We start from the raw sequence: 25416 nt of genomic DNA on the forward strand, positions 1-25416 counted from the left end.
CTGGTCAATGAGACATCAAGTGCTTTTCACTTAGGGCACAATGCCCCACGTGTTCTTTGCTGGACAGCAAAGACTTGGGGTCCTGATTGTGGCTCCCCTGAGCCATTTGGGTCCCCACAAAGCTCCAAAGGGCCATAGCAGTGCTGCTGGCTGTGGTGTCCTGCACCAGGAACAGGCAGACACTAATGTGTGAGGCTCCTAAACCTGACAAACTGCTACATGAGCCCTTCACGGGGAATAAGGGAGACTTACAGCATAAGACATCTTTCTGTTATCTTCTCTCTCTTTAGCAAGGCACGTTCCAGCAGTCTTCAGCTACTCCTAAACTTCCTGCTGAGCACAGTCCCTGTGTACTCAGTGCTGCTCTTTGTTCCTCCCTCCTAACAGAGAACCAAACCTTGCTCAACCTCAGTTTGGCCTTTATACAAGGGCTCTGCCCTAATTAGGCTGCCTAAAGTCATAAGGCTAATGAATAAGGAGGCTCAGCTGGCTCCTCCAAGCCCAACAGTTGCCCCTGGCCTTTGGGATTGACACAAGTGTCCCTGCTCTGAGAAGACATCTCTCTGAGGCTTACCATGTCTTTTAGGCCATGGGGGAAAACAGCTATAGAGCTTTATTGCTGAGCTTAAAGCAAGATGCAGGCAGGAGTCTCCTGTGGTTTTCAGGTTCTGAAGCTGTCCTAGTGCTGGATTTCCTGTAGAGAACAAAATACAAAGTGCTACTGAAAGAGAGATGTAGGAGATAACAGAGGGGGTTATTCTGCTTTTAAAGGACAGGAGGGTGATTGGAGCTGGGAGCTGCTCTGGATTTCAGACCCGAAGCTATCTCTATGGGCATCAGCAATTCCTTCTCCGCCCTGTTTCCCTGCATCCTCAAACAGCATCGCTGCTTTATTTTCCAGCAGGCACGCAAGGCTACTGCTGGCTTGCTTTGTAGCTGCTGCTGCCTGACCTAAATCTCTGCTGTGTTTGCTATCTGGGTACTACAGCGTGGTTTGCATGGTGGGGGGGTCTCTGGCCAGGCAGGCAGAGTGTAGCTCGGAGCCCTGGAGGTTTTGATTAATTCCCCCCCCTTATATGAACCTATTGCATAAGAGGGATTTGAGGGCTTCTGCTTCACTTTCACCCCTCACTCTTCCAGAATAAAGACCTTGTTTCTCCCAAGCATTTTACTTGCCAGTCACTGGTAGAGGTTGAATCAGCCTCTTATCTCATTGATCCTGGTGTCAGCAGGAGCCACAGGGTACCAGGCCTAAGGAAGGCTTAGCCCTGTATTTTTACAGCTTCCCATGAGCTTAGGAGTTAGCAGCCATCGGCTGAGCTGCAGCTATAGTGGTGTGCAGGGGCTCAGGCGTGCACATCCATGGCTGAGCTATGGCCACTGCTTGCACACCCCTCCTTGCTGGTCATGGTTACTACAGGCTTGCCCAGAGGCTCTTACACCCTCAGCTCCTGCCACAGTGATGCTGCTATAGCTTCCTCATCAAAAGCGGTCCTTCATGACTGATGCTGATACAGCGCTGCCAGATACAGTGCACACACAGGGGATAACGGGATTGTGTATGGCTGCATTTGTGTTGGAAACCAGCACGTCCTTCAGGGTACAGAAGTTGTTGCTGCAGAACTGTTTCCCTGTGGCCCTTCACCCAGTTAGCCTGGATTTGAGATCACATCTCTGTCCTTAGCTTTAGTTTTCATTCTCACATCTCCCGAATCCTACTTCTATAAAGGGAAAACTAGCCCGCGTATTGCCAACGTGCTCATGACAGATGCTGCTTTATGTGGGGCCATGCTCGAACACCACTCTGTGGTGTGGAGCTGGGGCTCAGGGTGCCCTTTTCCTTGGTGTTACAGGTCAGCCTCAACGACTCCCACAATCAGATGGTCGTTCACTGGGCGGGAGAGAAGAGCAACGTGATCGTGGCCTTGGCCAGAGACAGCCTGTCTTTGCTGGGTCCTAAAAACAGCGATGTAAGTAATGCAACCCGATGCTGTCCCAGGGTTCCTGCTCTGCTGCTGTACCAGGCACGGCGTCACTGTGGGGCTTCTCCTTTGCAGGTTTACGTGTCTTACGACTATGGGAAGAGTTTTAAGAAGATTTCGGAGAGGTTCAGCTTCAGCACGGGGAACAGCAGCGAAGTGGCCATAGCTCAGTTCTACCACAGCCCAGCTGACAACAAGAGGGTGAGGAGGCTGCAGGGCAAGGCCACTTTATTGCCTCCAACAGCAGAAACGCGTATGGTCCTTGGTGCCATGGTAGCAGTGCCCATAGCAGTATAGCTGCTCCTTGGTACGGGCGGAGTATCTGTAAAGGTACCACAGAGTGACTGCATCCTTAGCAGCTCGTCCCGATAGAGTGACAAGCTGTGTTGCCATCACTAGTGTTGTTACAGAGCTACAGACACAAATGTTAATTCAGGCTTTATCTATCTACACCAAGGTCACCTTTCTCCTGGCAGGCAAATTCCTTTCTTCCAGAGTTTGCCCTCCCAAAGGCTCCCCCGGGATGCGTGCCTTTGTTATGGCTAGCCTGAGCTCCGCTCTGACCTGCTGGAGCCTGACTGCCTGCTCTCCTTCTTCCTTGCTGGTCCCTTTCTTCCCAGTATATCTTCGTGGATGCCTTTGTCCCGTACCTCTGGATCACCACCGACTTCTGCAGCACTATCCAGGGCTTCTCGATCCCCTTCAGAGCTGCAGATCTCCTCCTGCACAGCAGGAACCCCAACCTCCTCTTGGGCTTCGACAGGTCTCATCCTAAGAAACAGGTGAGCACTTCTGCTTAGATGGGAGGGCCAGCATCCTGCCTCTACTGTGGCATTCCCCCAGACCCCACAGACCTTAAAAGTGAGCCAAGAGCCACCCTGCCCTATGCCAGCACCATGTGGGTTCATGCTTTGACTGTGCAGGGTGTCTGATCTCAGACTGCTGCATGCAGAGCTGTCCCACATTGGCCAAGACACCCATTGCAGAGGTCAGTCTGGTTTCTGACCTCTGCAGCAGTGAGTTTGTAGCACCTGTAGCATGGCTTCCTTAAAGATTTCCTCTCTCTTTTCCTTCATTTATTCTGGTCCATCCACTCTGCTCCTGGCTGTATTGATCTCCCCAACGACTGCAGTTGTAACTTGCCACGGAGTGCTGGCACTGAGGCAGGACTGACCTCTGCAGTATTTCCTGTGGGCATGTGGTTTGGCTTTGAGTCTTGCATAACAAATTGCTTCTTGAAAGCAAACACTTTCTGTTTTTTCCCCTGGAGCTATTGGGCAAAGATTGTAAATAATTACAACATCTCCAGATAGACCCAGGCAGCTTAAGCAAAACAAGCATCCCCCAACATGTGAATGGGGATACATACAGTCTGGTGGTAGCCGGATGTGTGCTGGGTGCCACGGATGCCTTCCAAGGGGGATGGAGCTGGCTGGAAGCAATACCTTCCCTGCTGAACTGGCTGTGGAGGCTGGAGTCTGGCTGCCCATATCCATGTACCTGCAGAACAGAGGCAAAAATCACAGCTTGGGTGCCACCATAGTGCTTGGTTTCAGGGACATCTTTGAGGGACAGGATCTGCAGGGGTGCTGATGTGCCTGCGGGCGGGTGTGTTCATTGCTGTTGCTCTCCTTGGTGCAATGGAAGATGCTATCTCTCCTCCTGACCTTTACCTTACTGATGTTCACAACAACAGCCTGTCACTGTGCTTGGGGATGCAACAGCCTCTGAGGGGGAGGAGGCTCTGCCCAGATATTTACCCTTGCTATCGCCCTTCACCAGTACAGCACACCAAGTTATTGTTATGTCTGAGTTAGTGTAAAACCAGGCGGACAACAGACAGTGGAAATCCTTTGGGTAGGAGACTATAAGACAAATGTTGCCTGTTTAGGTTATTCTCCTGAAGCTATAAAGATTGCTGTTGTTCCAGGGCGCTGCCACGTAAAGAGAAGTCATCCAAGTAGTTAATGGTTTTGTGATGGACACATGTCCATCCTGCTTTTGCTGCCTGAGACTGGGTCTTCTTAAAGGATTGGGTCTCTTTTGGTTGTCCAGTCCCACTGGCATCTTTCTTTTTGTCATTGCAGCTCTGGAAATCAGATGATTTTGGCCAGACCTGGATAATGATTCAGGAACATGTGAAGTCTTTCTCTTGGTATGTATCACACCTGTGTACATATCGATACCTGCCCAGCTCCTGTCTTCTCTCACTCCTCACCTCTTGCCTCATTTGCTGCCCTGTGCAAACCAAGGACACGGGTACCAAACCCAGCAGAGACCCTGCACCACGAGGACAAGAGACAGCCAACAACACATACAACCAGGGGTGCTCCATATTTACCCTGCTTCTTGCCTGTCCCCAGCCCCATTTCTTAAAAGCATTCCTGCTCCTTGTTACCTGCTGCCTTCCGCATTGCACTGGGGGCAGAGATACCACCTCTTGTTGTGCTTTCCAGGGGGGTTGAGCCCTACGACAAGCCAAATACGGTGTACATTGAACGGCATGAGCCTTCTGGGGCTTCCACTGTCATTCGCAGCACTGATTTCTTTCAAAGCCGAGAAAATAAAGAGATAATCCTGGAAGACATTGAAGACTTCCAGCTCAGGGACAAATACATGTTTGCAACCAAGTCTGTGGTGAGTATCATGTCAGAAACGCCACTGAGGGTGACGGTCGGTGCTTTTCTGCAGGCTGAGCAGAACTAGGTCAGCTTGGGAAGTGCTGGGATCCAGGAAAAGCCACAGGATGCTTGGGAAAGCCGGTGAGGAGAAGGGGGATGTGGTGCAGCAGCTTGGTGGTTAGGAGGCCGCTTGTCAGAGAGGATTACCATCAAATGTGGGCTACGTCCAAGTAGCCAAATGTGCTCCAGCCTGGAAAGAAAGCTGGATTTTCAGTTTGCTTTCCTAAGAAAAGAGGATGGGTGAAAGCTGCCTTTTGGTCCCCCTGCAGCCAGGGCTGCCCTATACCTTTTGCAGCTGTTAGCCAGTTTCAGACCAACCTGAAAGCAAGCTAGAAAGCATCTGTGCTTTCTCTGAGGGCAAGCCCTTTCTAGACAAACAGAGCCAGGACACCAGAGGGGTAGAGTCCTGTTCCTTCCAGAAATAAAGGGCCAGTTTCCTTCTTAGAACGCACTAGCATTGCTTTCCTCTGCTGCTGCTGCCATCGAGCCTGTTTTAATGAGCAACCTTTGCCATTTAGGGGTGACTCCTTGCAAAACCACCTAGAGTTTCCTATGTTGGCAGGGGATGTGTTTACAGAGCACTTTCTGTTCCTCAGCAGTCTCTCTTGCAGGTAGCACAGCCTGCAACTCTTGGGGCCCATCCCCTTGGCACTATGCCTGATGTGAAGCCTGCTGTGGTTTGCAGGAGATGCTATCTAGGCTTGCTGTTGGTGTTTGGTGAAACATGGGGGGTGGTTGTGTCTGTGGAGAAGCCACCAGGCTCACAGAGCAACATCCTGAAAGTGCGAGGCAGGTTTGTATAGGGGCCTTTCCAGGCATGAACTCAATCTGGGGAGTCCTTCTGCTTCTGGAAGGCTCAGAGTCACCATCACGCTTCCTCATACAGCTCTAATCACTGGTGTTGCATTAAACAACATTGAAATCACTTGTATTCCGTGCTGAGGCAAAGACTGATGGGAAACACAGGCACTGGGAGGGAGGCCAGCCTGGCTGCAAACCCCTGATTTGGAAGTGACATCCCCAGATCTGGAATCAGGCACTTGCATCAAAGCTGGGCTGCGCTGGGAGCAGCGCAATGGGGAGAGGCCAGGCTGGGTGGCAGAGGCACCCAGGACTCTGACTTGTGCTCCTTTCCGTGGGAGTCGCGGTTGCTTAGCAATGCGGAGCCTGGGAAAATCAGGCCACTTATTTTTGGAGCCTAAATCTGGGTTTAGGTTCTTACCATTGGCATCCCATATGAAACAGGTTGCCCCCAGCCTGTTACTTTTTTGGCTTCCTGCTGGCGCCTTTCGTTTTGTGCAAATTGCTAAAAACAGGAAGGAAAGGACAAACTGCTCTGCAGAAAGAGGAGGAATTACAACCATAAATCCAGCTTCCTTACCTCCACCTGAAGACCTTGAACAGAACCCTGCTCTCCATCAGTCACAGGCCATGTTTTGCCTGCATACAAATAGAGTAGAGACCCATCACACAGTGTGTGGGTCTGCCCCGGTCTGCCTTTTGGCTGCCGCGGGAGATGAAGGTAATTTTGGGAGGTGAGAGCTGCTCCTAACACATCCCTCTGCTCTGCTGCAGCGCTTGCCAGGCAGCTCGCAGCCGCCTTCAGTCCAGCTCTGGGTTTCCTTCAACCGCAAGCCGATGCGTGTGGCACAGTTCGTAACCAAGCATCCAATTAAGGTAAGTGATGCTTTCCAAGGGGGCCTCCTCCTCTCTCCTTCCTGTGCCAAGGATGCCCTCAGATGTCAGCAGCAGTTCTCTGCCTTTCACTAGACACTGTAGGAGCTGGACCTCGTATGACCCTGCTTGGGGAGGGGATGGGCTGAGCAGAAATACAAATGAGCGGAGGGGAGGATAACATTAAGCCAGCTAAAAGGAAACACTAAACCAGTCTGTATGTAAACCCTGCTTGTATGCCCACACGTATGAAGCCCGTTTGCTTGTCATTTACATCCCTAAGGAATATTATGTTGCTGATGCCTCGGAGGACCAGGTGTTTGTGTGTGTCAGCCACGATAACAACCGTACCAACCTCTACATCTCAGAGGCAGAAGGCCTGAAGTTCTCCTTGTCTTTAGAAAACGTGCTCTACTACAGCCCGGGAGGAGCTGGAAGTGACACCTTGGTCAGGTAACGCGAGACATGCCTAACAGGAATATCAGACATAATCATTGTAGTGTTTGATCAAAGCATTGCCCCAATCTCCAGGCTTGACATTCTCCCACTCTCCAGACCAGGGAGGCTGCGATTCACTGACCTCACCTTTGCATTCCCTCACAGGTATTTTGCCAACGAGCCCTTTGCAGATTTCCATCGTGTCGAAGGCGTGCGGGGTGTCTACATCGCCACCCTGATCAACGGCTCCTTCAGCGAGGAGAACATGCGCTCCGTCATCACCTTTGACAAAGGGGGGACCTGGGAGCTGCTGCAGCCCCCAGCGCAGACACGCTACGGGGAGCGGATAGACTGTGAGGTAGTGCAGGGCAGGGAGAAGCATCCTCTGAAAGAGGCTGGAGCGCAGTCCCGCTGGGAGAGCATCCCTCCAAGCCAGACTTGGTGGGACGAGGGCACAGGATGGAGGGTTAATGAACTGTGTTTTGCCTTTCCAGTTCTCCCAGGGCTGCTCTCTCCACCTAGCCCAGCGCCTGAGCCAGCTGCTGAATTTCCAGCTGCGCAGGATGCCCATTCTGTCCAAGGAGTCAGCACCAGGACTGATCATCGCCACCGGTACTGCAGTCATGCAGGGGCTTGGGGCACGTTGCTGTTAGGACATGAGGAACCTGGCAGCATCTAGTTTGTATCTGCAGGTTACCAAAGTGCATTTTGCTATCCTTCCTCTGCTGCTGTCCCCATACAGTAATTACAGCATGTACATTTTACTGCAGCACGGTGATGTGGGAAACCTTGTCTGCTTCATTCTGATCCTCTTTCCTGCCGCTGTCCACATGAAGGGTGTCTTGAACGTACAGAACTTCCTGTTTGTCTCGCTCTGTTACTGAAGAAGACACTTAAACGTTTTGTTTGATGATATTTATAGCCATAGCTTTTTACCCAGATGCTTTTAAAACTTGTAATGGTCTTCAAAATATTCGCTATTTGAAAGGATTAATTTATAGTGTGAAAAATCAGCTCTCCAATCAGATAAAAATAGTTTAGAGGTGTCTGGCTTCATTTTAAGCAATCACTTTGCATGCCTCGAGAATGATTTCTCCTATTATCCTAGGTTCCATTGGCAAGAACATGGCAAAGAAAACCAACGTCTATGTCTCAAGCAGCGCCGGAGCAAGGTGGAGAGAGGTAAGGATGTTCTTTTGCTTGCTGGCCCAGCCAAGGCAGTGGTGTAGCAGGTAAGATGTTGGCAGCAATACAGATAAGTGATGTGCAGCTCTTGGGCATTAAAGGTGACCTCCACATACGTGTCCAAGAGCTGTAGCTGGAAGGTGCTGAATGTCCCTTGAAACCAAGGCATAAAGGTCTTTAGGTGAAGGACCAGGCATGGGTTGCCATGGAGGTGAACCTCTCAGTCCTCTTGGTGAAGGTAGTGTGTTCAAACGCAGGAGAGAGCTCTCTATTTCTTCTTTTCAACTGGCAGGATTTGCCCTCAGCACAGGTCATTTGGCCCCTTTTAGGCAGGGCTGACAGCCAGGACTTAGGATGGGAAAGCATCTGGAGACATCTTCCAGAAAAATGGGATGTTGCTCTCGGTTTACGGGGAGGCTGCTGTTTCCTAAGTGGGTGTTCTGGTCTGCGGCAGTACTTGTGGTCTGCCTGTGCATTCTGCAGCCAGTGTAACATGGTATTCCAACATCTGCAAGCCATTTAAATCTGTGAATTAAGCGGCCTCCTTTTCCTCTTCCAAGTGCTGCGTGGTCTGGGATGAGGACTGGGCAGCAGCAGCGGGGACACCCCACAGCTCTTGACTGCTGCCAAAGCTAACCATGGGCCAGAGGCTGGCCCTGGGTGAGAGTGGGCACCTCTGAAAGCAGGGGAACCTGTTGCTTATCCCTATGGGAGCCTTGAGGCAACACAGGAGCGCTCATGGCTAGGGATGGGGATCAGGAAGCAGAGACTTTGCGGTGCTTCAAGGCGGGTTTGTGCTGGAGTGCAATTAAAACACGCCGAGGAAGCGCTGACCCACGGTTAACAGCTCCTGTGTTACTCAGGCCCTTTGTCTCACGAGCAGAGGTGCAGAGCGACACTCAGCAGTGTCATTCCTCAGCTGAGAAGCAGTAACACAACTCCCCCCTGTTGGCTTTGGCAAGCAGCAGGCTGGAAGGCTCGGTGCTCTCCAGATCACTGCTATGATCTCACAGCGCAGCAAAGAAAGAAACAATACATTCCGTGCCCTGCCTAAGAACGTCCCCAAGCGCGTTAGCATGTTCTGTGAGCAGATTCAGGCACGTACATGCTTCCTATTTTCACCCTCAACTGCGCTGAGCTCCCCAGATAGGAAAGAAAAGGTGATTTTTTGTGTTGGTGAGTATGAAGTACAGGTTCCTTTCTGCAGGGTGGATGTATAAGCTATCTCCAGAGCTTGTTTCTGCATGCCATGTCCCCACTTTGAGCATTCCAAACACCTTACAGCCTGAGAACCAACACTTACCTGGAGCCCCAGGAAGGCGGCGAGTCCTCGCTGAGTATCAGGAAAGCCTGGCAGGCATGACCTGCAGACTAAAGGGGGAGCAATGGGCTCTGGTTTGATGTAATGGCACTTTTTCCAGTGCTTCTTTCCATTTACACAAGGTGCAATGCTGCTCCTAAACACAGCTCTACATTTAGGGAAATGAGGCTGGCTGCTCTTGTCTACAGATGTCAGCCCGTAAACACTTGGATCTGGTGCCTCCAGATACTTAGCTCAACCCAGAGCGACCCCAAACATGAGCTCGGGTCAGCACTCCTGTCAAAGCATGCTCTCCATCCAAGCTTCTCCCCTAATTCAGCACAGCTCTGATGCACCCCTTGGCTGTGTTTCTCTTCCAGGCGCTGTCTGGACCCCACTATTACACCTGGGGTGACCATGGTGGCATTCTTGTGGCCATTCCGCAAGGCACCGAGACCAACCAGCTCAAGTGAGTAGGGGGAATACAGTGCCCTGTGGCCAGCACAACCTGTTCCTAGCAGCATTCCCAATCCTCTTTTCTCCAGGTACAGCACAAATGAAGGGGAAACCTGGAAAGTGTTCACTTTCTCAGAGAAGCCAGTGTTCGTGTACGGACTGCTCACTGAGCCCGGGGAGAAAAGCACCATATTCACCATCTTTGGCTCATACAAAGAGAATGGCCACAGCTGGTTGATACTGCAGATCAACACCACTGATGTGCTGGGTAAGGGGACAGGTGACAGAACCATCGCTGACACTGGTTCTGTCAGTGTCCACCCTGTAGCTTTGCAGGCTGCACACACTAATAAGCCCTCACCAGAAACCAGCCAGTCCCACACTGCACAGCCTGTGCCCAGCACCCCTGCGGGTACAAGGGAGCTCTTGACATACCCTTTCTGTGGGGCTGAGATTGAGCAGGGGGCATAGGAAAGGTTTTCAGAAGCCCAAAGCAACCTAGAGACCTCAGGCTATGCACCAAACCACTCCATCATCTAAGGCTCATACATTCCCACTGATGGCTGCCTAAATGCAAATGGGGTGCAGAAACACCTTTATTGCTCTTCCCCTCTATTCTGGTTTCCAAAAAAGACCCCAGTAAAACACCCTAAAGTCCCATTAGCCGCAGACCAACCCCACTTTGCTGGCTGTCCCATGGGAGACAAGGGGATAAAGGGAGGAGGCCATCTGTATTTGGGTGCCTGTCCCGCATACCTCATGTCCACATAAACACGGCTGCTGAAGGCATTCAATGTCCCTTGTGCTCTTCCCCATCCCTTCCATCCTCATTGAGCACTTTGTTGAAGAGGAAAGGGGAAAAAAAGAGAAAGAATCCTTCTGAAGGCTTGTAGCTATGAATGTTTTATAACCCATTTCAGCTTTGATTGCAAGGCAGCATTTTAATCAAAGAGCAGTTAAACCCAGCAGAGGAATTTCCCTGACTAAAATATATAACCAATTCCCTTGACGTTTTGTTAGAAATGGATCTGTTTGGTAACCAGAACGACTCCGTTTAAATGAGGCATCACGAATTCACTGTCACCGTGACGGAGCTGCTTGTTGCCTCCCGTCACTGAGTGCCGCTGCACGCTCTGACCTGAAATGCTTCCTGCTTTGCCTTTTCTTTTGGGCCAGGGCTAGAGCCATGGAGCTGGGGGGGAGCTGCTTGTTTTGTGCCAGAGGAGGGCAGTGGGAGGGAAGGGACAAGGGATACCATTGCAGTGCATGGCTGGGTACCAGTGTGCCTGCTCTCACATGAGCATCCTCACTGGGCACACACCAACAGCAGTGCTGAGAGACATCTGCTGCTCTCTTGCCTTTAAACCCTTGATCTGGGGTGCCACAGAGACTGTTCCTCTCTTTATCCTACCCTTGCTGCTTCTCTTAGGGGTCCCTTGCACAGAGAATGACTACAAACTGTGGTCACCCTCCGACGAGCGAGGCAATGAATGCTTACTGGGGCATAAAACTGTCTTCAAAAGGAGGACTCCTCATGCGACCTGTTTCAATGGGGAAGATTTTGACAGGCCTGTCATGGTCTCCAACTGCTCTTGTACAAGGGAAGACTTTGAATGGTAAATACCAATTTAATTTCTTTTAGCTTGCATTGGAAGTTTGAGATAAATACCTGTGACCAATCGCTCAAAGTGAACAAACACATCCAATTTACTTAGCTCTATGTATCGCTGCTTGATTTTATAGCAAAGAGGAAACTAAATAGACTGAAAACATCCTTTCATTAATAATCGGGCATAAGACTTAATTAATGTCTTTAGAACCTTTCAGGAGCCTCTGAAAGGCTCCATGGAAGAGGAAAGCATTGTTAATCCATCACCTTCTTTCAAATGATGGCAGACAATTTCCCATCACATAGAGAGACCCTCCAGCAAAAAGCCTAGGGATCCTTTAGCCATAGGGATGCAACTGGACCTGCTCTATCATTGTATCTGCAACTTGCATGTTACTGACCCTGCACAGCTCTCAGGATTAGGAACCACACTCTGGCCATGTGATGCAAAGGTTTGGGGTTAGAAAGTGAACTGCTATTCAGGGACTGACTGCTTGAGTGCCTGGTACACACAGTTAAGGACAGGGGTCCAGCTCTGCCTGTCCGATGCTGAGGCAGAGACTGAGTCCAGCTTGTCATGAGCAGACTGAGAATAGGGCTTGTAGGATCTAATTGCTGCCTCAGAATCACAGCCCTGGACTCCATGTAAAATGAGATTGACACAACCTCTTCCACAGGGTTTTCCAAAGAAGAGATCACACTGTAACTCCCATTCTGCCAACAGGAAAAGCCAAGAGACAGACCAGTGAGCTAAGCCAGCTAGCAGAACTGGGGCTTGCAGCCAGGCTTTCAGGGCACACTGGCTCAGTTGTGCCTTGCTGCCTCACCTGCCTAGTTTGGGCAAGCTTATATCTAAAATGCTCTTGAAGCTCCCTGGCGACAGAAGCTGTACAATATTATTAGCAGCTAAATACTGATAATAATGGACTTCTGAGATGCTTTGGGTCCTTCTATGCAAAAATAGAGCAGAGCAATAGTGTAACACAGCTGAGTTTTTGCCTTCTCCCGCATCATTCCTTACACCTTTCTTCTTACAGTGATTTTGGCTTTAAACTGAGTGATGACTTATCACTAGAAGTTTGTGTCCCTGACCCTGAATTTGCTGGTAAACCATATGATCCACCAGTCCCTTGCCCTGTTGGCTCAACTTACAAGAGGACTCGAGGGTATGTATTTGACTTGGGAGAGGATTTACCCTATTGGTGATTAAAAAACCCCAGATGACCACAAAACCCACACACTTACACCCCATAAGTGGCGGTAAACAAATTGCATGTTTAGACATAGATTGCAATGAAGCACCACTGCTTATTCTAGCTGCACACGTTAACAGCTTCCATGAAATAAACTGCATGACTGTGTATGTTGCAGCTATCGAAAGATCTCTGGGGACACTTGTACAGGTGGAGACATCGAGTCGCGGCTCGAGGGGGAGCTGGTACCGTGCCCACTAGCTGGTGAGTACATACAGGACTGCTTTGTGCCCACCAAACTTCGCCTCTGTCCCTATTTTCTCCTCTCAAAGCACCGAAACAGCCTCCTGCCCCTGTTCTGCCAACGTTATTTGCATTCTGCTCAGTACAGCTCTAATTTAATCTGCCGTCATGAGCTGCGTGATTAGCATGCTGCAGCACAGCAGCTCAAGAGCGAGCCTGACACAGGGAAGAGGCTTGTGTAAGGTGCTCACCGACCCACCAGCGTGAGGTTTCCCTGTGTCATCCTAAGATGTTTCAGGGTGCAGAAGATATTCCAGATGCAAAACAGCGCAGCAGGTGCCTGGGGAAGCATTCCCTCTGCTGGGATTCATGCCAATGCCATGCTTAGTTTTGCTCCTCGTGCAGAGCATGACACGTTATTCACCCCTCTGAGCCCTCTTGAGCTATTTGGAGAGCTGTGTTAGTCATGCTGAGAAGGGCCCTGCTGACTGAAAAGTAAACCTGCAGTCCCCACCGGGCTGGGCTTTGAAGTGCCGTGTTCCCAGAGTATTTGCTGATCGTCTTCAGATACATGTTGGCTCGCACCATGGTAACACTTTCATGTACCGTATCTGTTTCGTATCTCCCTATTATCTCATTAGGGATGCACAGACAGAGTTACTTACTGACATTAGCTTTACTCATTAAGAGCATTATTGGACTTTACCAGTAGTGTGCTAATGCCCGGGAGACTTTGCCCCAGACCAGAATCCCATTACACTGGATTCGGCACAATACGGAAACAAAATCCACTCTGGGATATCAACTACAGTGCCCGCGTCCCCCAGGACTTGCAGATTTCCATCACTCCCACCTTTTTATGAGGTTTTTGAGGAACAGGAGATCAGTATTTAGTTTCCAATTGGCAGCACACTAACGTGGGAAGGAAGGGTCATGGCACATTTTGCAATGCTCGGCTCCTCCTGGAACAAACAATGGCTGCAGTGTGCTCCTGGGCACACACGGGACCTGCACAAGGCTATTAGTGTGTTCTCATTAACCTAATCCCACTGAGACAAAGGGCCTTTGCCTTCTTTATGCTGAGGTGCTAAAACAAGCACCAGGAGTAGGACAAAATACCTATTTGCCCCTTGAGTAGCCTAAAATGGCCTCTAAATAAGGCACCCTGTGTTCCTGCAGAGGAGAACGAGTTCATTCTCTACGCCACCCGCTACTCCATCCATCGCTATGACCTTGCCTCTGGTGTCAGCGAGGAGCTGCCCCTGGCTGGGCTACGAGGGGCGGTTGCCCTGGACTTTGACTACGACCACAACTGCTTGTACTGGGCTGATGTCACTCTTGACATTATACAGGTGAGGTGGGGAGTCCTGGCCACACATGGCATCGCCTCCTTGCACCATACACACCCCGGAATACAAATGTTTATCTTGGGTACTCCTCCCTCCGAGCTGTCTGTTAATGACTGTGCTCGTGAGCAAGTTCCTCATCTGCTTTTCTGATTTCTTCCTTTCTTTGCAGCGTCTTTGTCTCAATGGCAGCTCCGGGCAAGAAATAATCATAAGCACCGGGCTGGAAACAGTGGAAGCATTGGCCTTTGAACCTCTCAGTCAATTGCTGTACTGGGTCAATGCTGGGATTCCCAAAATTGAGGTACAGCTATGCTCACCGGGCGACACTGATGTGTCAGTGCATCTTTGAGGAGCCTGAGCTCTAAGCTGGCTGCTGCCCTGAAATCTTGTTGCCGATGGGACATTACTGAACACTGACCCACATGCCACTTCATTGGATCTAAACACAAACAGGCTATGACAACATTCAGCCCTGTGTACTTAAACGAGGTCAGTTTGTGAGGCTGAATCGCACAGCAGAAACGGGAGAAAAAGCAACATCCTGGTGCAGTATGCACAGCCACCGCAGGGCACACAGAGTGCTCACTCAGTCACGTAGAAACATCAATAAGTACATGGATCTACCCTCTTTTATCACCTCAGGGACTGCTCCCTGTGCCCACAGCAGCTGTTTTATTAGGGAGCACTGATTACCTACCATAGATTGCACGTAACTTTAACCAGCACAACTGCTCCCCATACTGCCCGCACTAAAGACACCCTTCCTGGTTTTTGGTTACCACTGTAGGTTGCCAATCCAGATGGAGACCTGCGACTCACCGTCCTCAATTCCTCGATCCTTGAACGACCCAGAGCCCTCACTCTAGTTCCCCAAGATGGGTAAGAAAGAAAGCATCGCAAGTAGCCTTGGTGTTCACCAGGGGAATCATTCTGGTCCTTCACCACTACCCTCATAAGAAACGAACATGAGGAAGTGTGCTGCATGGAAATCTTTTAAGACTCAGTCCCAAAGTGTGTGATGGGGGGACGGGAGCGATGGCAGGCAGCATAGCACTCCTGCCCCATGCAGTCCCCTCCTGCCATCTCATACCCAACTAAAGCTCCAGCAGAGATCACAAGCTGTTTCTTCTTTCAATTTAACTGCTGGTTTCCTATCTGTACATATCTACTAGTAAATAACTCTTCCTGCCAGTAAAACTGGTCTGGTCAGTGAGGAAAGCACTGCAGTAATGCAAGAGAAACTGAGCTGTGCTCAAATTCAAGAGCCAATGGAAGTTACACCTTTCTGAGTATGGTTTTGCTGCATGCAAATATAGCACTGACAAACCTGAGCTGTATTTAGGCATATGTGCTAAAGCAAAGCAAAGCAGTTCAGTGCAAGGTAACCTACAGCTGCAGTCACACCACAGAGCCTGCAGCTAGAGAAGCCTCTGTGCTGCTTGTAGATCTGCTGGTAGCATTCATTTGAATTGCAAAGAGCTCCCTTTTTCCAAAGCATGTCTTGCAAAAGATACGGAATGTAAAGTATTCAAACCTCTGCTTCATACCCTGTTTCCTTTTGATGAGCTGTTTTGTTACTATGTCGAGTAATCTCTCTGCCTCTTGTCAGGCTGATGTTCTGGACAGACTGGGGAGATTCCAGAGCCGGCATTTACCGCAGCGACATGGATGGGTCATCAGCTGGATGCATCGTTTCAGAGGGCGTGCGGTGGCCAAATGGCATCTCTGTGGATGACCACTGGATCTACTGGACCGAAGCCTATATGGACAGGATTGAGAGGGTGGATTTCAATGGGATGCAGAGGTCTGTGATCCTGGACAGCCTCCCTCACCCTTATGCTATTGCTGTGTTTAAGGTATGTCTATGGCGGGTCCTTTCCCGTTCGCACACATTTCCATAGTATGCATACTAAGAGCAAAGCCTGTGTTTCAGAATGAAATCTACTGGAACGACTGGTCACAGCTGAGTATTTTCAGAGCATCCAAAAACAGTGGCTCAAGAATGGAGATCTTGGTGGGTCGATTGAATGGGATCATGGATATGAAAATCTTTTACAGAGGAAAGACAACAGGTAACGGCATGAGTGCGTAGATGATACTTTCTGTGATTTAGAGATGTGATTTAGCAGAGCTAGCTCCCAGTAGGAGTATGAACCCAAAACCTGGGCTATCAGGTGAAACTGGGCTTCCCGTTGCATCTCCAGCCCTCTGTCCTAACAGTGTTCCTCTTTGCCCTCACACCAGGGGAGAATGCCTGCATCACCAAGCCCTGCAGCCTGCTCTGCCTGCCCAAGTCAAACAATGGCAGGAGCTGCAAGTGCCCCGAGGGGGTGTCCAGCACCATGCTGCCCACAGGGGAGGTCAAGTGCGACTGTCCTCGTGGCTACATCATGAAGAACAACACTTGCATAAAGGAAGGTAAACCCATGCTTGTTTCTTGCTGGGGCTTTATACTGAGGGGTGGCTTCTGCCATTGCAAGAGGTCAGCATGATCTTTCCAAGGAGGAGCATGGCCTGTTCTCTGAAAGCGCAGTGTCATGCCTCGTGCCAGCTTGGTTTTGTTTTCCCTTTTGCACCAGAAAACACGTGTCTGCCGAATCAGTACAGATGCTTCAATGGGAACTGCATCAACAGCATTTGGCAGTGTGACAACGATAATGACTGTGGGGACATGAGCGATGAGAAGAACTGCCGTAAGTGTCCTGAGGTGGCATTTGCCTGTCCAAATTTAGATGTCTGCTGTGTTGGCAGTGCACCTGAGCCGATGGTGTATGCTCCCTTGACAGTCATGGAGAGCAAAAGGTGCTCCTTTGATAGGCATCTGAAGCCGGTCAGATGCGTTGTGTCCTGCAAGGAACAGTATTTCCCCCTTGACCAACTCAGGTGTAAATGTCTAAAATTCAGCGAGACTGATGCCAGCTCTCATGGGAGGGTGTGTGTTTGTCCTTGCAGTAATTGTCTTCTGAGCCTAATTGAGGGCACAGCCAATGACAAGGAAAAGAGTGCAGATAGAAAGTGACTTTCTGTCTGCGTCATGCAGACATGGGCTTCTTGTTGAGCTAATAAATCAAGTTCACACATTAAAGATGGAGGTCTCATTTTGAGTAAAATCAGGGACTGCCAATGCATGCAGGAGGGACAGATGTTCCATAGCTTTGGAGAGCTTGCAGGGTTTGGAACAGTGCACCATGGAAAAAAGGATGGGTTTAAGGACAGAAGCAGCATTGAGCAAAGCTTGTAGGATGCTGTCCCTCTCACTTCACTTCCGTGCATTGAGTACACACACTTGGACAACAGCAGCTGTTTCCCAACCACCACCTTAACCTCCTCCTTTCTCCTCCTCCTCTCCTTCCTTGCTGTGTTAGCCACCACTGTGTGCGATGCCGAGACCCAGTTCCGCTGCCAGGGCTCAGGGACCTGCATCCCACTGTCCTACAAATGTGACCTGGAGGACGACTGTGGGGACAACAGCGATGAAAGTCACTGTGGTGAGTGCCTTCACTCAAACCTCCTTCCCTGTCCCTGTGTGAAGGCACAGTGGTTTGGGGCAGGGTGTTACATGTTTACTGGGTACTGGCTGCTCATCCTCCTCCTCCTCTCCCGTCGTCCTGACATCATCTGAACTGCATGTGCTTGTTTGCAGAGGCCCATCAGTGTAAAAGTGATGAATTCAGCTGCAGCTCAGGGATGTGCATTCGTCTCTCCTGGATGTGTGATGGTGATAACGATTGCAGGGACTGGTCCGATGAAGCAAACTGCACTGGTAAGCACGTTGATGTGACCAATAGCCTTCCTTTGCAAACACTCCTTCCTTGCAGCCTGAGGTGCTATAAGATACCAGCTAACATCTTGTGCCTCAGTTTCCCTGCTTGTGAGCTGCGCCACACAGCCAGGCAGCCTGCAGCTCAGCTTGGGATGGATCTAGGAGATCCCTTTCAGGCCTCCAAGCTCCTGTGTGCTCACCCCCTGAGGCATTTACCATGCCTCAAGCCTATTGGGTTTATAGCATGGCGCTGGGGATCTTCGTTGTTAGTATTCCAAGTGCGTGGCTATATAAGGTTTAATTTATAATGGTATCACTTATCTCTCATATGAGTTTCTCCAGGGAGAATTGCTACAGGAAAGGAACCTACTTCAAAAAGTGTATCAGGTTTGTAAAGCCTGAAGTTAGAATTATCTAAGAGGATCACAGTTATTGGAGAAACATTTCATCTGACTTCAACAGCGGCAATTATTGCTCTTATCTCAAATAATTACATTTCACACTGAATACCTAATAGAATATTACTGCCACAAGACTGCAGTATTTTGAAGTGCATGTCACTCGCTAACCTAAAATTCACTATCATGCAATTTAATTAAGTTGAACACTGCTTTTCTGCTCAGTAATGATGAGTGCTCTCCCGGATGAAGAGCAGTATTTGTCTCTAAAGCGACAACATAGACTAGGCTTCAACCAAGATACGCCACAGGCAGATACTCTTGTGACAGGAGCCTGAGGAAAGCCAGGGCCCTCCTCCCTTGGAAACCCGAGGAGAATTGTATTTCTAATTTGGTTTGGCAACACAGCACAGCCTTGCCTGCCTTAATTAAAGGCTGTCTCTGATCTGTCCTGCCCTGCATGGGGGACCGCACCGCTCCGCCAAGGCTTGCTTATGCTGTGATGTTTCTTGCCATCTCTGGCAAGATGCCACCACTGCCACCTTTTCCCACTCACTCAAAGGACTGAGATCAAAGGGAGACCTTTGGGAGGGCTTCCTAGCCTCCAAAAACCATCCCCCATGCACAGCGGGAGAAAGAAAGACCACAGTGTGACCCAGGAGATCCTGGACTCCTGGAATCACTTGCCAAGGGCCTGACACACACTGCAGCTTAGTGGGGACATGGCAGTGCCCCACACTCAGACCTCCCCCCCGGCTCTGGTTTCAGCAGTATATCACACGTGCGAGGCCTCCAGCTTCCAGTGCCACAACGGACACTGCATCCCGCAGCGCTGGGCGTGCGACGGTGATGCTGACTGCCAGGATGGCTCCGATGAGGACCCTGCCAACTGCGGTAACATGTGGATGGGGTTCTGCAATGGGGAGGGAGGGATTGCTACAAGCCCACTGAGATAAACCTGCAGCAAACTCGAGGGGATGATTCCCATCCCTCCAAAAGCAGGGAGAAGACAACTGGGGCTGTGCTGTGGCTACTTAGAGGCAGCCTTAAACCAACCCCCCCCAGCATCTACCCAATTCTGCATTTCAGAAAAGAAGTGCAACGGCTTCCAGTGCCCCAACGGCACTTGCATCCCAACCAGCAAACACTGTGATGGCATCAATGACTGCTCCGATGCCTCGGATGAGCAGCACTGTGGTGAGTACCGGAGCTGCGGGGAGCTGGCGGGGTTCTAGCAGTGAGGGCTGACAGCCTTCATGGTCTGCCAAAGCCTCTCTCACTGGGAAAAAAGCCCTGGTGAGATAATGGGAAAGCCTTAGTTAGCATTCAGGAGCCCCCTGGGAAATCAGCTGGTCTGTGAGTGTCAGCAAAAGGCCCTGGCAGGGCTGTCGCCCATAGGAAGGATGCGCTGTCAGGAGCTGTATTCAAAGAGCTGACCAAACCCTTCCTGGTGCCTGTGCCAACCTGCTTGCACCCCAGTGCATTAGCGGGTGAGGAAACTTAGTGGTGTAACTTGCTGCAATCTGGCTGCTGCACTCAGGTCTGCAAATCACAGTAGATGGCATTCCTTCTGCCAGGGACAGCAGAGGTGCCATCCCCTCTCCTCCTCATCTACCATTTCTCTAGAACCCCTGTGCACCCGCTACATGGATTTTGTGTGCAAGAACCGACAGCAGTGCTTGTTCCATTCCATGGTGTGTGATGGCATCATCCAGTGTCGAGATGGATCAGATGAAGATGCCAACTATGCTGGCTGCTGTAAGTGTGATATTGTGCATCTTTGCAAAAGGAGGTTGGATAGAGAATGAAACCAGATTTGTGGAGAAGAAAGTGTATCCCCCCCAGGGTACCAAAAAGCCGCCACATCTCCTAAGAGATGGCTCTTGTAATGCTCTGCTTATAAATCCATGATTGACTGTGCTTCTTCCTCCCCAGTGATGAGCTTCCCTCAAGCCCTTGGTCCTTACAGTAAACCCCTCATGTCTCTCCATGCAGCCCAGGACCCTGAGTTCCACCGGACCTGTGACCAGTTCAGCTTCCAGTGCCAGAATGGCGTGTGCATCAGCCTGGTGTGGAAGTGCGATGGGATGGATGACTGTGGCGATTACTCAGACGAAGCAAACTGTGGTGAGCAGTACCTCAGGGTCTCTTGTCACCATAGCTCCAGCCCCCCTTGAATTTCAGGAGCATTCTTCATGTTTTACTTAAGCACTCGTGTATAACCTGATACGGCTGGCACATCTTGTGGCTGACTAAGTCATATGTGACCATATTTACTCCACAGATTCCCAGCCCAAAGCAGACAGGCAGTTTTCAGCCAGACTCAATATTTACACCACTGTTCCCTGGGGAGCTGTAGGAGCTGTACCCAGCCAGATGAAGCAGCTGCGTCTTCATTTCAGAGTTGCAGGGTTTGCTTCTCCCTTTCTGCCAAGCTCTATCGGAATCTTGCTGGTTCTGAGACCATAGGTGGTGTCTGGCCATGAAGCACACAGATGTAATAGAGATGACAACAGGCTAGTGAGGGCTGTGAGGAATGGGGATGCTGAGGATGAAGGGAAAGGACTCTGCCCATGCTGATTAGGCAGATAGATAGTGTGATGCTCTCTGGGTCAGCCGTGGACCAGCCTGAGATGCCTCAACTCTGATGAAGATTGGTGAGATAACACTGGAGCTCACAGGACTCTCCTCTTGTTGTCAGAAAACCCAACAGAGGCCCCGAACTGCTCCCGGTACTACCAGTTCCAGTGTGGCAATGGGCACTGCATCCCCAACCGGTGGAAGTGCGATGAGGAGAATGACTGCGGGGACTGGTCCGATGAGAAGGACTGTGAGGGTAAGGGCACGCAGCACTCTGCTCACAGGAGCCCTGGCTGAGACTGGGCTGTGGCACGCTGGAGGACTACTCTTAGCATCAGCTGCCTTCCCACAGGGCTGCCTGTGCCAGCTCCCATGGCTCCAAAAATCCCCTATAAGTGGCCAAGTGTGCACTTTTGTGCATCTTTTAACTCTGTGGTTTTGGAAAGCCTGATTAGCAGCTATGTAGGTATGATGCAGGTGACAATTGGGCTTGTAACACCTTGCCTGCTCCCCACTGCCTTCCACTGACAGTGGCCCTCTGACGGGAACAGCCCACGTGCAGGAACAAGGACATCAGATCAGCTCTCCCCGGTGTATTCTCAGGTTCTCCAGTTCATCCCATCACTACATCCATCCCACCGACGTGTTTACCGAACCACTTCCGTTGCAACAGCGGTACCTGCATCATGAACAGTTGGGTCTGCGATGGCTACAAGGACTGCACCGACGGCTCCGATGAGGAAGCTTGTCCTACCTCACGTAAGCTTTTCTCTTCCTCTGTAGGATCGTGTCCCCGAGGACTGTTGGCCTTTTGGTCCCAGATCCTTGCCAGATAACAGGGTTGAATTACAGCAGGTCCCTGCTCAAATGCCATGTCTTAGGCTGTGTAGGGACATGGGAAGCAGGGCTGCAGAACGGGTTTTCCAGCTCACTCCTATGCTGAAGGTAAAAAGAGGGGTTTTTCTCACTGTGGTCGTTTCTAACGCTTGCTCGTGCAGCTCATCTGCTGCAAACCAGTTGCTTTTCCAGCCCTCTGCAGTCAGAAGAGAGGATGGCTTCGGACATCCCAGCAGCAGCCATCTACCTGCTAGATGGGAAGAGATTGCCATCTAGTGGAGTCGAGACCTGGAGACAGGTTTTGGTCTTTGGTGGCTGTGGCAGCCTGAGGGCTTGAGTGTTTTCCTCACTGGCTGCTGTGTGCAGGACCCAACGTGACGGCCACCTCCCCAGCACTGCAGGGACGCTGCAGCAGGTTCGAGTTCGAGTGCCAGCAGCTGCACAAGTGCATTCCCAACTGGAAGCGGTGCGACGGCGTGCGGGACTGCCAGGATGGCACGGATGAGAGGAGCTGCCGTAAGTGCGGGGAGGGGACAATGACTTCCTGGCCCTTTCCCTTGGGAACCTCTCTGTTATTGCTGGTGAAATCCTTGCAGTAAATGCAGCATTACAGTAAAAAAAGACCCAACCAAGCAGAGATATTCCCATTAGAAGTCCAGTGGTTGTTTTCTGTGGGATAAACTCTAGGTTCTTCTGATGCCGGCATGCCAGAAGATGCAGCCAGAATGAGATAGCCCTGTGACTGACACACTCTGCCTGACATGCAGCTGCCCCAGCATCCTGCCAGCTTTGAAGCAGCACTGGCGCTAGAAACAGCCCAGTGCTGGTGAGGAAACTTTCCTGCCTTGAGTCCTGAAACCATTCTGCCTCTTTCAGCTACTCAGAGCACTGTGTCGTGCCCTAATGGTTATAAATGTGAGGATGGAGAGACCTGCATTATGCTGACAGAGCGGTGTGATGGATTCCTGGACTGCTCAGACAGCAGTGATGAGAAGAACTGTACCGGTAAGCAACAGCCCTCTCCCATTTCTCATGCCCTGCTCTGTGTCAGCACGCAGAGGAGCTCTCCTGATTACATGACCTTTCATTCATAACATCCTAGACACATCTGCCTGCGTTCAGCTGCACAACCTGCCTCCTCACCCACTTACACCCAACTTCCCAGCCAGTTTCTGCACTAGCAATTTGTCTTTTCAGCCTCAAGCACAGAAAAACAACTTTAGGATGGGAGCAAAGCTGTTTGTTTTACATAGTGAGGCAGTGGTCTCTAGCTCTGTCCTCCTCTGCAGGGTGACCCTGGGAAAATGGCAAGTCCCCTGCTGCCATCACTGGTCCTCCCACACTGGCCTTTGGTGGCCCTGTGGAGGCACAGGGGATGCAGGCAGCAACCAGCCCTGGGCAGATAACAGCGATCAATCGCTGTCTCTGGACAGCCATGAAGTTGAGCTGCTTTTCTAGTGACCTGCTTGGGGGTTTGAGCATCAATCAGGTTATAGTTCTTTAATTAAATATTGATTGGGAGAGGCTAGCAGATTCAGGAGAGGGGGAAGTAGCTGCTGAGATTCATGGCTTGGCTGCTACACCAAGGGGAAACCATCTCTTTTCTCTTGTATAGCTTGTCTCGCCGTGCCTGTCTGTGGACCTGCATCCCTGCTGGGTTTCATTTCCAGCTGGTTAGGGAAAATGAAGCAGCAGTTTGGCTCTGCTTCACTTGGTTTCTCTACAGCACGGGGAATGAAGCTGCATCCGAGCGGGGCCAGGCCATGGCATTTGCATGTGGGCTCTGACACGTGGTCCCTGGAGGGAAAGAGCAAGGAACGGCCTAGTGGGAGCAGGGCATGGATTCGGGCCATTTCAGATAAGCATCACCAGTCTCTACCTCTGCCAGCACTGGACTTCACAGCCCTGTTATCCCCCCTAAATGCCTCTCCCAAGGTCAGGCGGTGATTCAGCTGCAGAGCTTGCGTCAAGGCAATCCCCAGACTACTTCCTTAATTACCAGCCTTTGCTTGGGTCCTTCTGAACACGAGATGTGATAAGGAAAACCACACCAAGAAAGGCCCTGGATAGCTCACAGTGACAGCACGGGTCCATTGCACAAGTAGAAAAGTGACTTAGCTTGCATTGATCCTTTTGCACTCATACACTTCCAAAATGATGTTGAGTATTTCATGCAGCAGAAAGACGGGCAAGACGCTGTGGGGAGAGCCGAGAGCACCAGGGGTATGTTCCCGCTGTGAACTGCCTTCTGACAAGCATGCTCTCCTCCACTGATAACACCCACCTAAATTACACATCTAATTTGAATGGTGCAGACTCTCCCTTTGGTCATACCACTGTTTCTACCTCCACATGTTTGTGCTACAAATGCAGCTCTTGTTTCTGTTGTGCAAAAGGGCTGGCTTGTTTCCCTGCGATAGACTAACGTTTGCCATTGCCTGCTTAGATGACACAATGGTGTACAAAGTCCAGAACCTCCAATGGACGGCTGATTTCTCTGGCGACATCACTCTGACCTGGGTGCGGCCAAAAAGAATGTCCTCGACCTCCTGTGTCTACAACATCTATTACAGGTACACACCACCCATTGCACTGCATGAGCCAGTGCTATTCATATCAAGTAAAGGCTAGGAGAAGCACGAGCAAAGGTATCAATATGCCTATGCTTACAGCAAAGTACTGTATAGAATCAGGCCTGAAAGACTGAGCTATGCAATCTAGTTCTGCTTGGAAAACCTCATTTGTGAAAAGCTCGGTTTGTTTCCTCCATGATTAATGTAATGTAGCTTTATTCGAGGTGGAGAGGGTCTTGATTTTTTGTGGGACCACTAACATTGAGAACAAAGTCAAGAAATGAGGGCAGAGAAGTTACAGGAAACCTCAGAGGACGGTGCTTATAAGTCACTAAGCTATGTTTAGTTCAGGCTTTCAAAGAGCATCTTTCAAGTTGGTGGTGTTGCTTGGTTGAAAAGAACACTAAGCAGCAAGCTCTTAACATACAGATAGATGTCTTCACTCTTTGGGACAAGCTGTGTCCCCTGTATTACTAAACACCATCCTGACTGAAGAGGTGGGACTCTCTTGTGCAGGACAGTTGGTGAAAGCATTTGGAAGATCTTGGAAACCCACAGCAACAAAACCAACAGCGTTTTGAAAGTCCTCAAGCCTGACTGTACCTATCAGGTGAAAGTCCAGGTGCAGTGTCTCAGCCGAGTCTACAACACCAATGACTTCATCACCCTCCGGGCACCAGAAGGATGTAAGTAAACCTGCACGGATCATACCAGTGACCTGGTACGTGCTGCTTTGGCTTAGACAGTACTGCAGAGGTATCCCCATTACATACAAAATGAGTCTTTCCACAGGCCTGGGAATTGTGCTGGACTGGGAAAAGGGCTGTGGGTTCCCAGCCTAGAGTCAGTCCTCCACTGAGTCACCAGCCTGCCTTCTTTCTTCCCTGTGGCTTAGTGGTTTAGTATCCCTGGGAAGTTCATCCCTTCTCACAGTGGGATTGTTCAGTACCACACACAAGGAGCAAGAGCCTTCTAGCTGCAGATTGGAGATCAGAGGAAGGAAAGGATGCAAAAGAGAGTAAAGATCTTAGTGAAATCCTAGATTCACTGCTGCTACAAAAAAGGCTTCATTGCTCCAGAGGGAGGTGATAGGGATTCAGGACACAACTGCAGGAATAAGACATCTCCCATGAGCCAAAACTGCTTGGCCATCCC

At 50.4% G+C, this 25416-nt stretch overlaps 1 protein-coding gene across 2 annotated transcripts in view; it reads left to right on the forward strand.

The window, feature by feature from the left end:
• Nucleotides 1-25416, forward strand: part of SORL1 (sortilin related receptor 1) — a gene marked incomplete at its 5' end in the record, with an annotated part of 40040 nt that overhangs the window by 6592 nt on the left and 8032 nt on the right. Inside the window, 34 exons of one of the 2 annotated variants that reach the window (XM_080631678.1) lie at nucleotides 1854-1970; nucleotides 2058-2183; nucleotides 2603-2764; nucleotides 4070-4137; nucleotides 4439-4619; nucleotides 6239-6340; nucleotides 6621-6790; nucleotides 6941-7133; nucleotides 7270-7387; nucleotides 7884-7957; nucleotides 9641-9729; nucleotides 9806-9984; nucleotides 11146-11332; nucleotides 12363-12491; nucleotides 12697-12782; nucleotides 13941-14113; nucleotides 14280-14411; nucleotides 14898-14989; nucleotides 15720-15966; nucleotides 16044-16182; nucleotides 16355-16528; nucleotides 16690-16803; nucleotides 17476-17598; nucleotides 17754-17873; nucleotides 19040-19165; nucleotides 19361-19468; nucleotides 19898-20029; nucleotides 20267-20398; nucleotides 20973-21107; nucleotides 21455-21610; nucleotides 22055-22204; nucleotides 22565-22693; nucleotides 24135-24261; nucleotides 24778-24947. In XM_080631678.1, the coding sequence (XP_080487804.1) occupies nucleotides 1854-1970; nucleotides 2058-2183; nucleotides 2603-2764; nucleotides 4070-4137; nucleotides 4439-4619; nucleotides 6239-6340; nucleotides 6621-6790; nucleotides 6941-7133; nucleotides 7270-7387; nucleotides 7884-7957; nucleotides 9641-9729; nucleotides 9806-9984; nucleotides 11146-11332; nucleotides 12363-12491; nucleotides 12697-12782; nucleotides 13941-14113; nucleotides 14280-14411; nucleotides 14898-14989; nucleotides 15720-15966; nucleotides 16044-16182; nucleotides 16355-16528; nucleotides 16690-16803; nucleotides 17476-17598; nucleotides 17754-17873; nucleotides 19040-19165; nucleotides 19361-19468; nucleotides 19898-20029; nucleotides 20267-20398; nucleotides 20973-21107; nucleotides 21455-21610; nucleotides 22055-22204; nucleotides 22565-22693; nucleotides 24135-24261; nucleotides 24778-24947 (4660 nt within the window). The remainder of the gene's footprint in view (nucleotides 1-1853; nucleotides 1971-2057; nucleotides 2184-2602; nucleotides 2765-4069; nucleotides 4138-4438; nucleotides 4620-6238; nucleotides 6341-6620; nucleotides 6791-6940; nucleotides 7134-7269; nucleotides 7388-7883; nucleotides 7958-9640; nucleotides 9730-9805; nucleotides 9985-11145; nucleotides 11333-12362; nucleotides 12492-12696; nucleotides 12783-13940; nucleotides 14114-14279; nucleotides 14412-14897; nucleotides 14990-15719; nucleotides 15967-16043; nucleotides 16183-16354; nucleotides 16529-16689; nucleotides 16804-17475; nucleotides 17599-17753; nucleotides 17874-19039; nucleotides 19166-19360; nucleotides 19469-19897; nucleotides 20030-20266; nucleotides 20399-20972; nucleotides 21108-21454; nucleotides 21611-22054; nucleotides 22205-22564; nucleotides 22694-24134; nucleotides 24262-24777; nucleotides 24948-25416) is intronic. The other variant, XM_080631679.1, reaches the window with a different exon arrangement.

Source organism: Psittacula echo, assembly GCF_963264785.1.
Source record: "Psittacula echo genome assembly, chromosome: 18".
NCBI lineage: Eukaryota > Metazoa > Chordata > Aves > Psittaciformes > Psittacidae > Psittacula > Psittacula echo.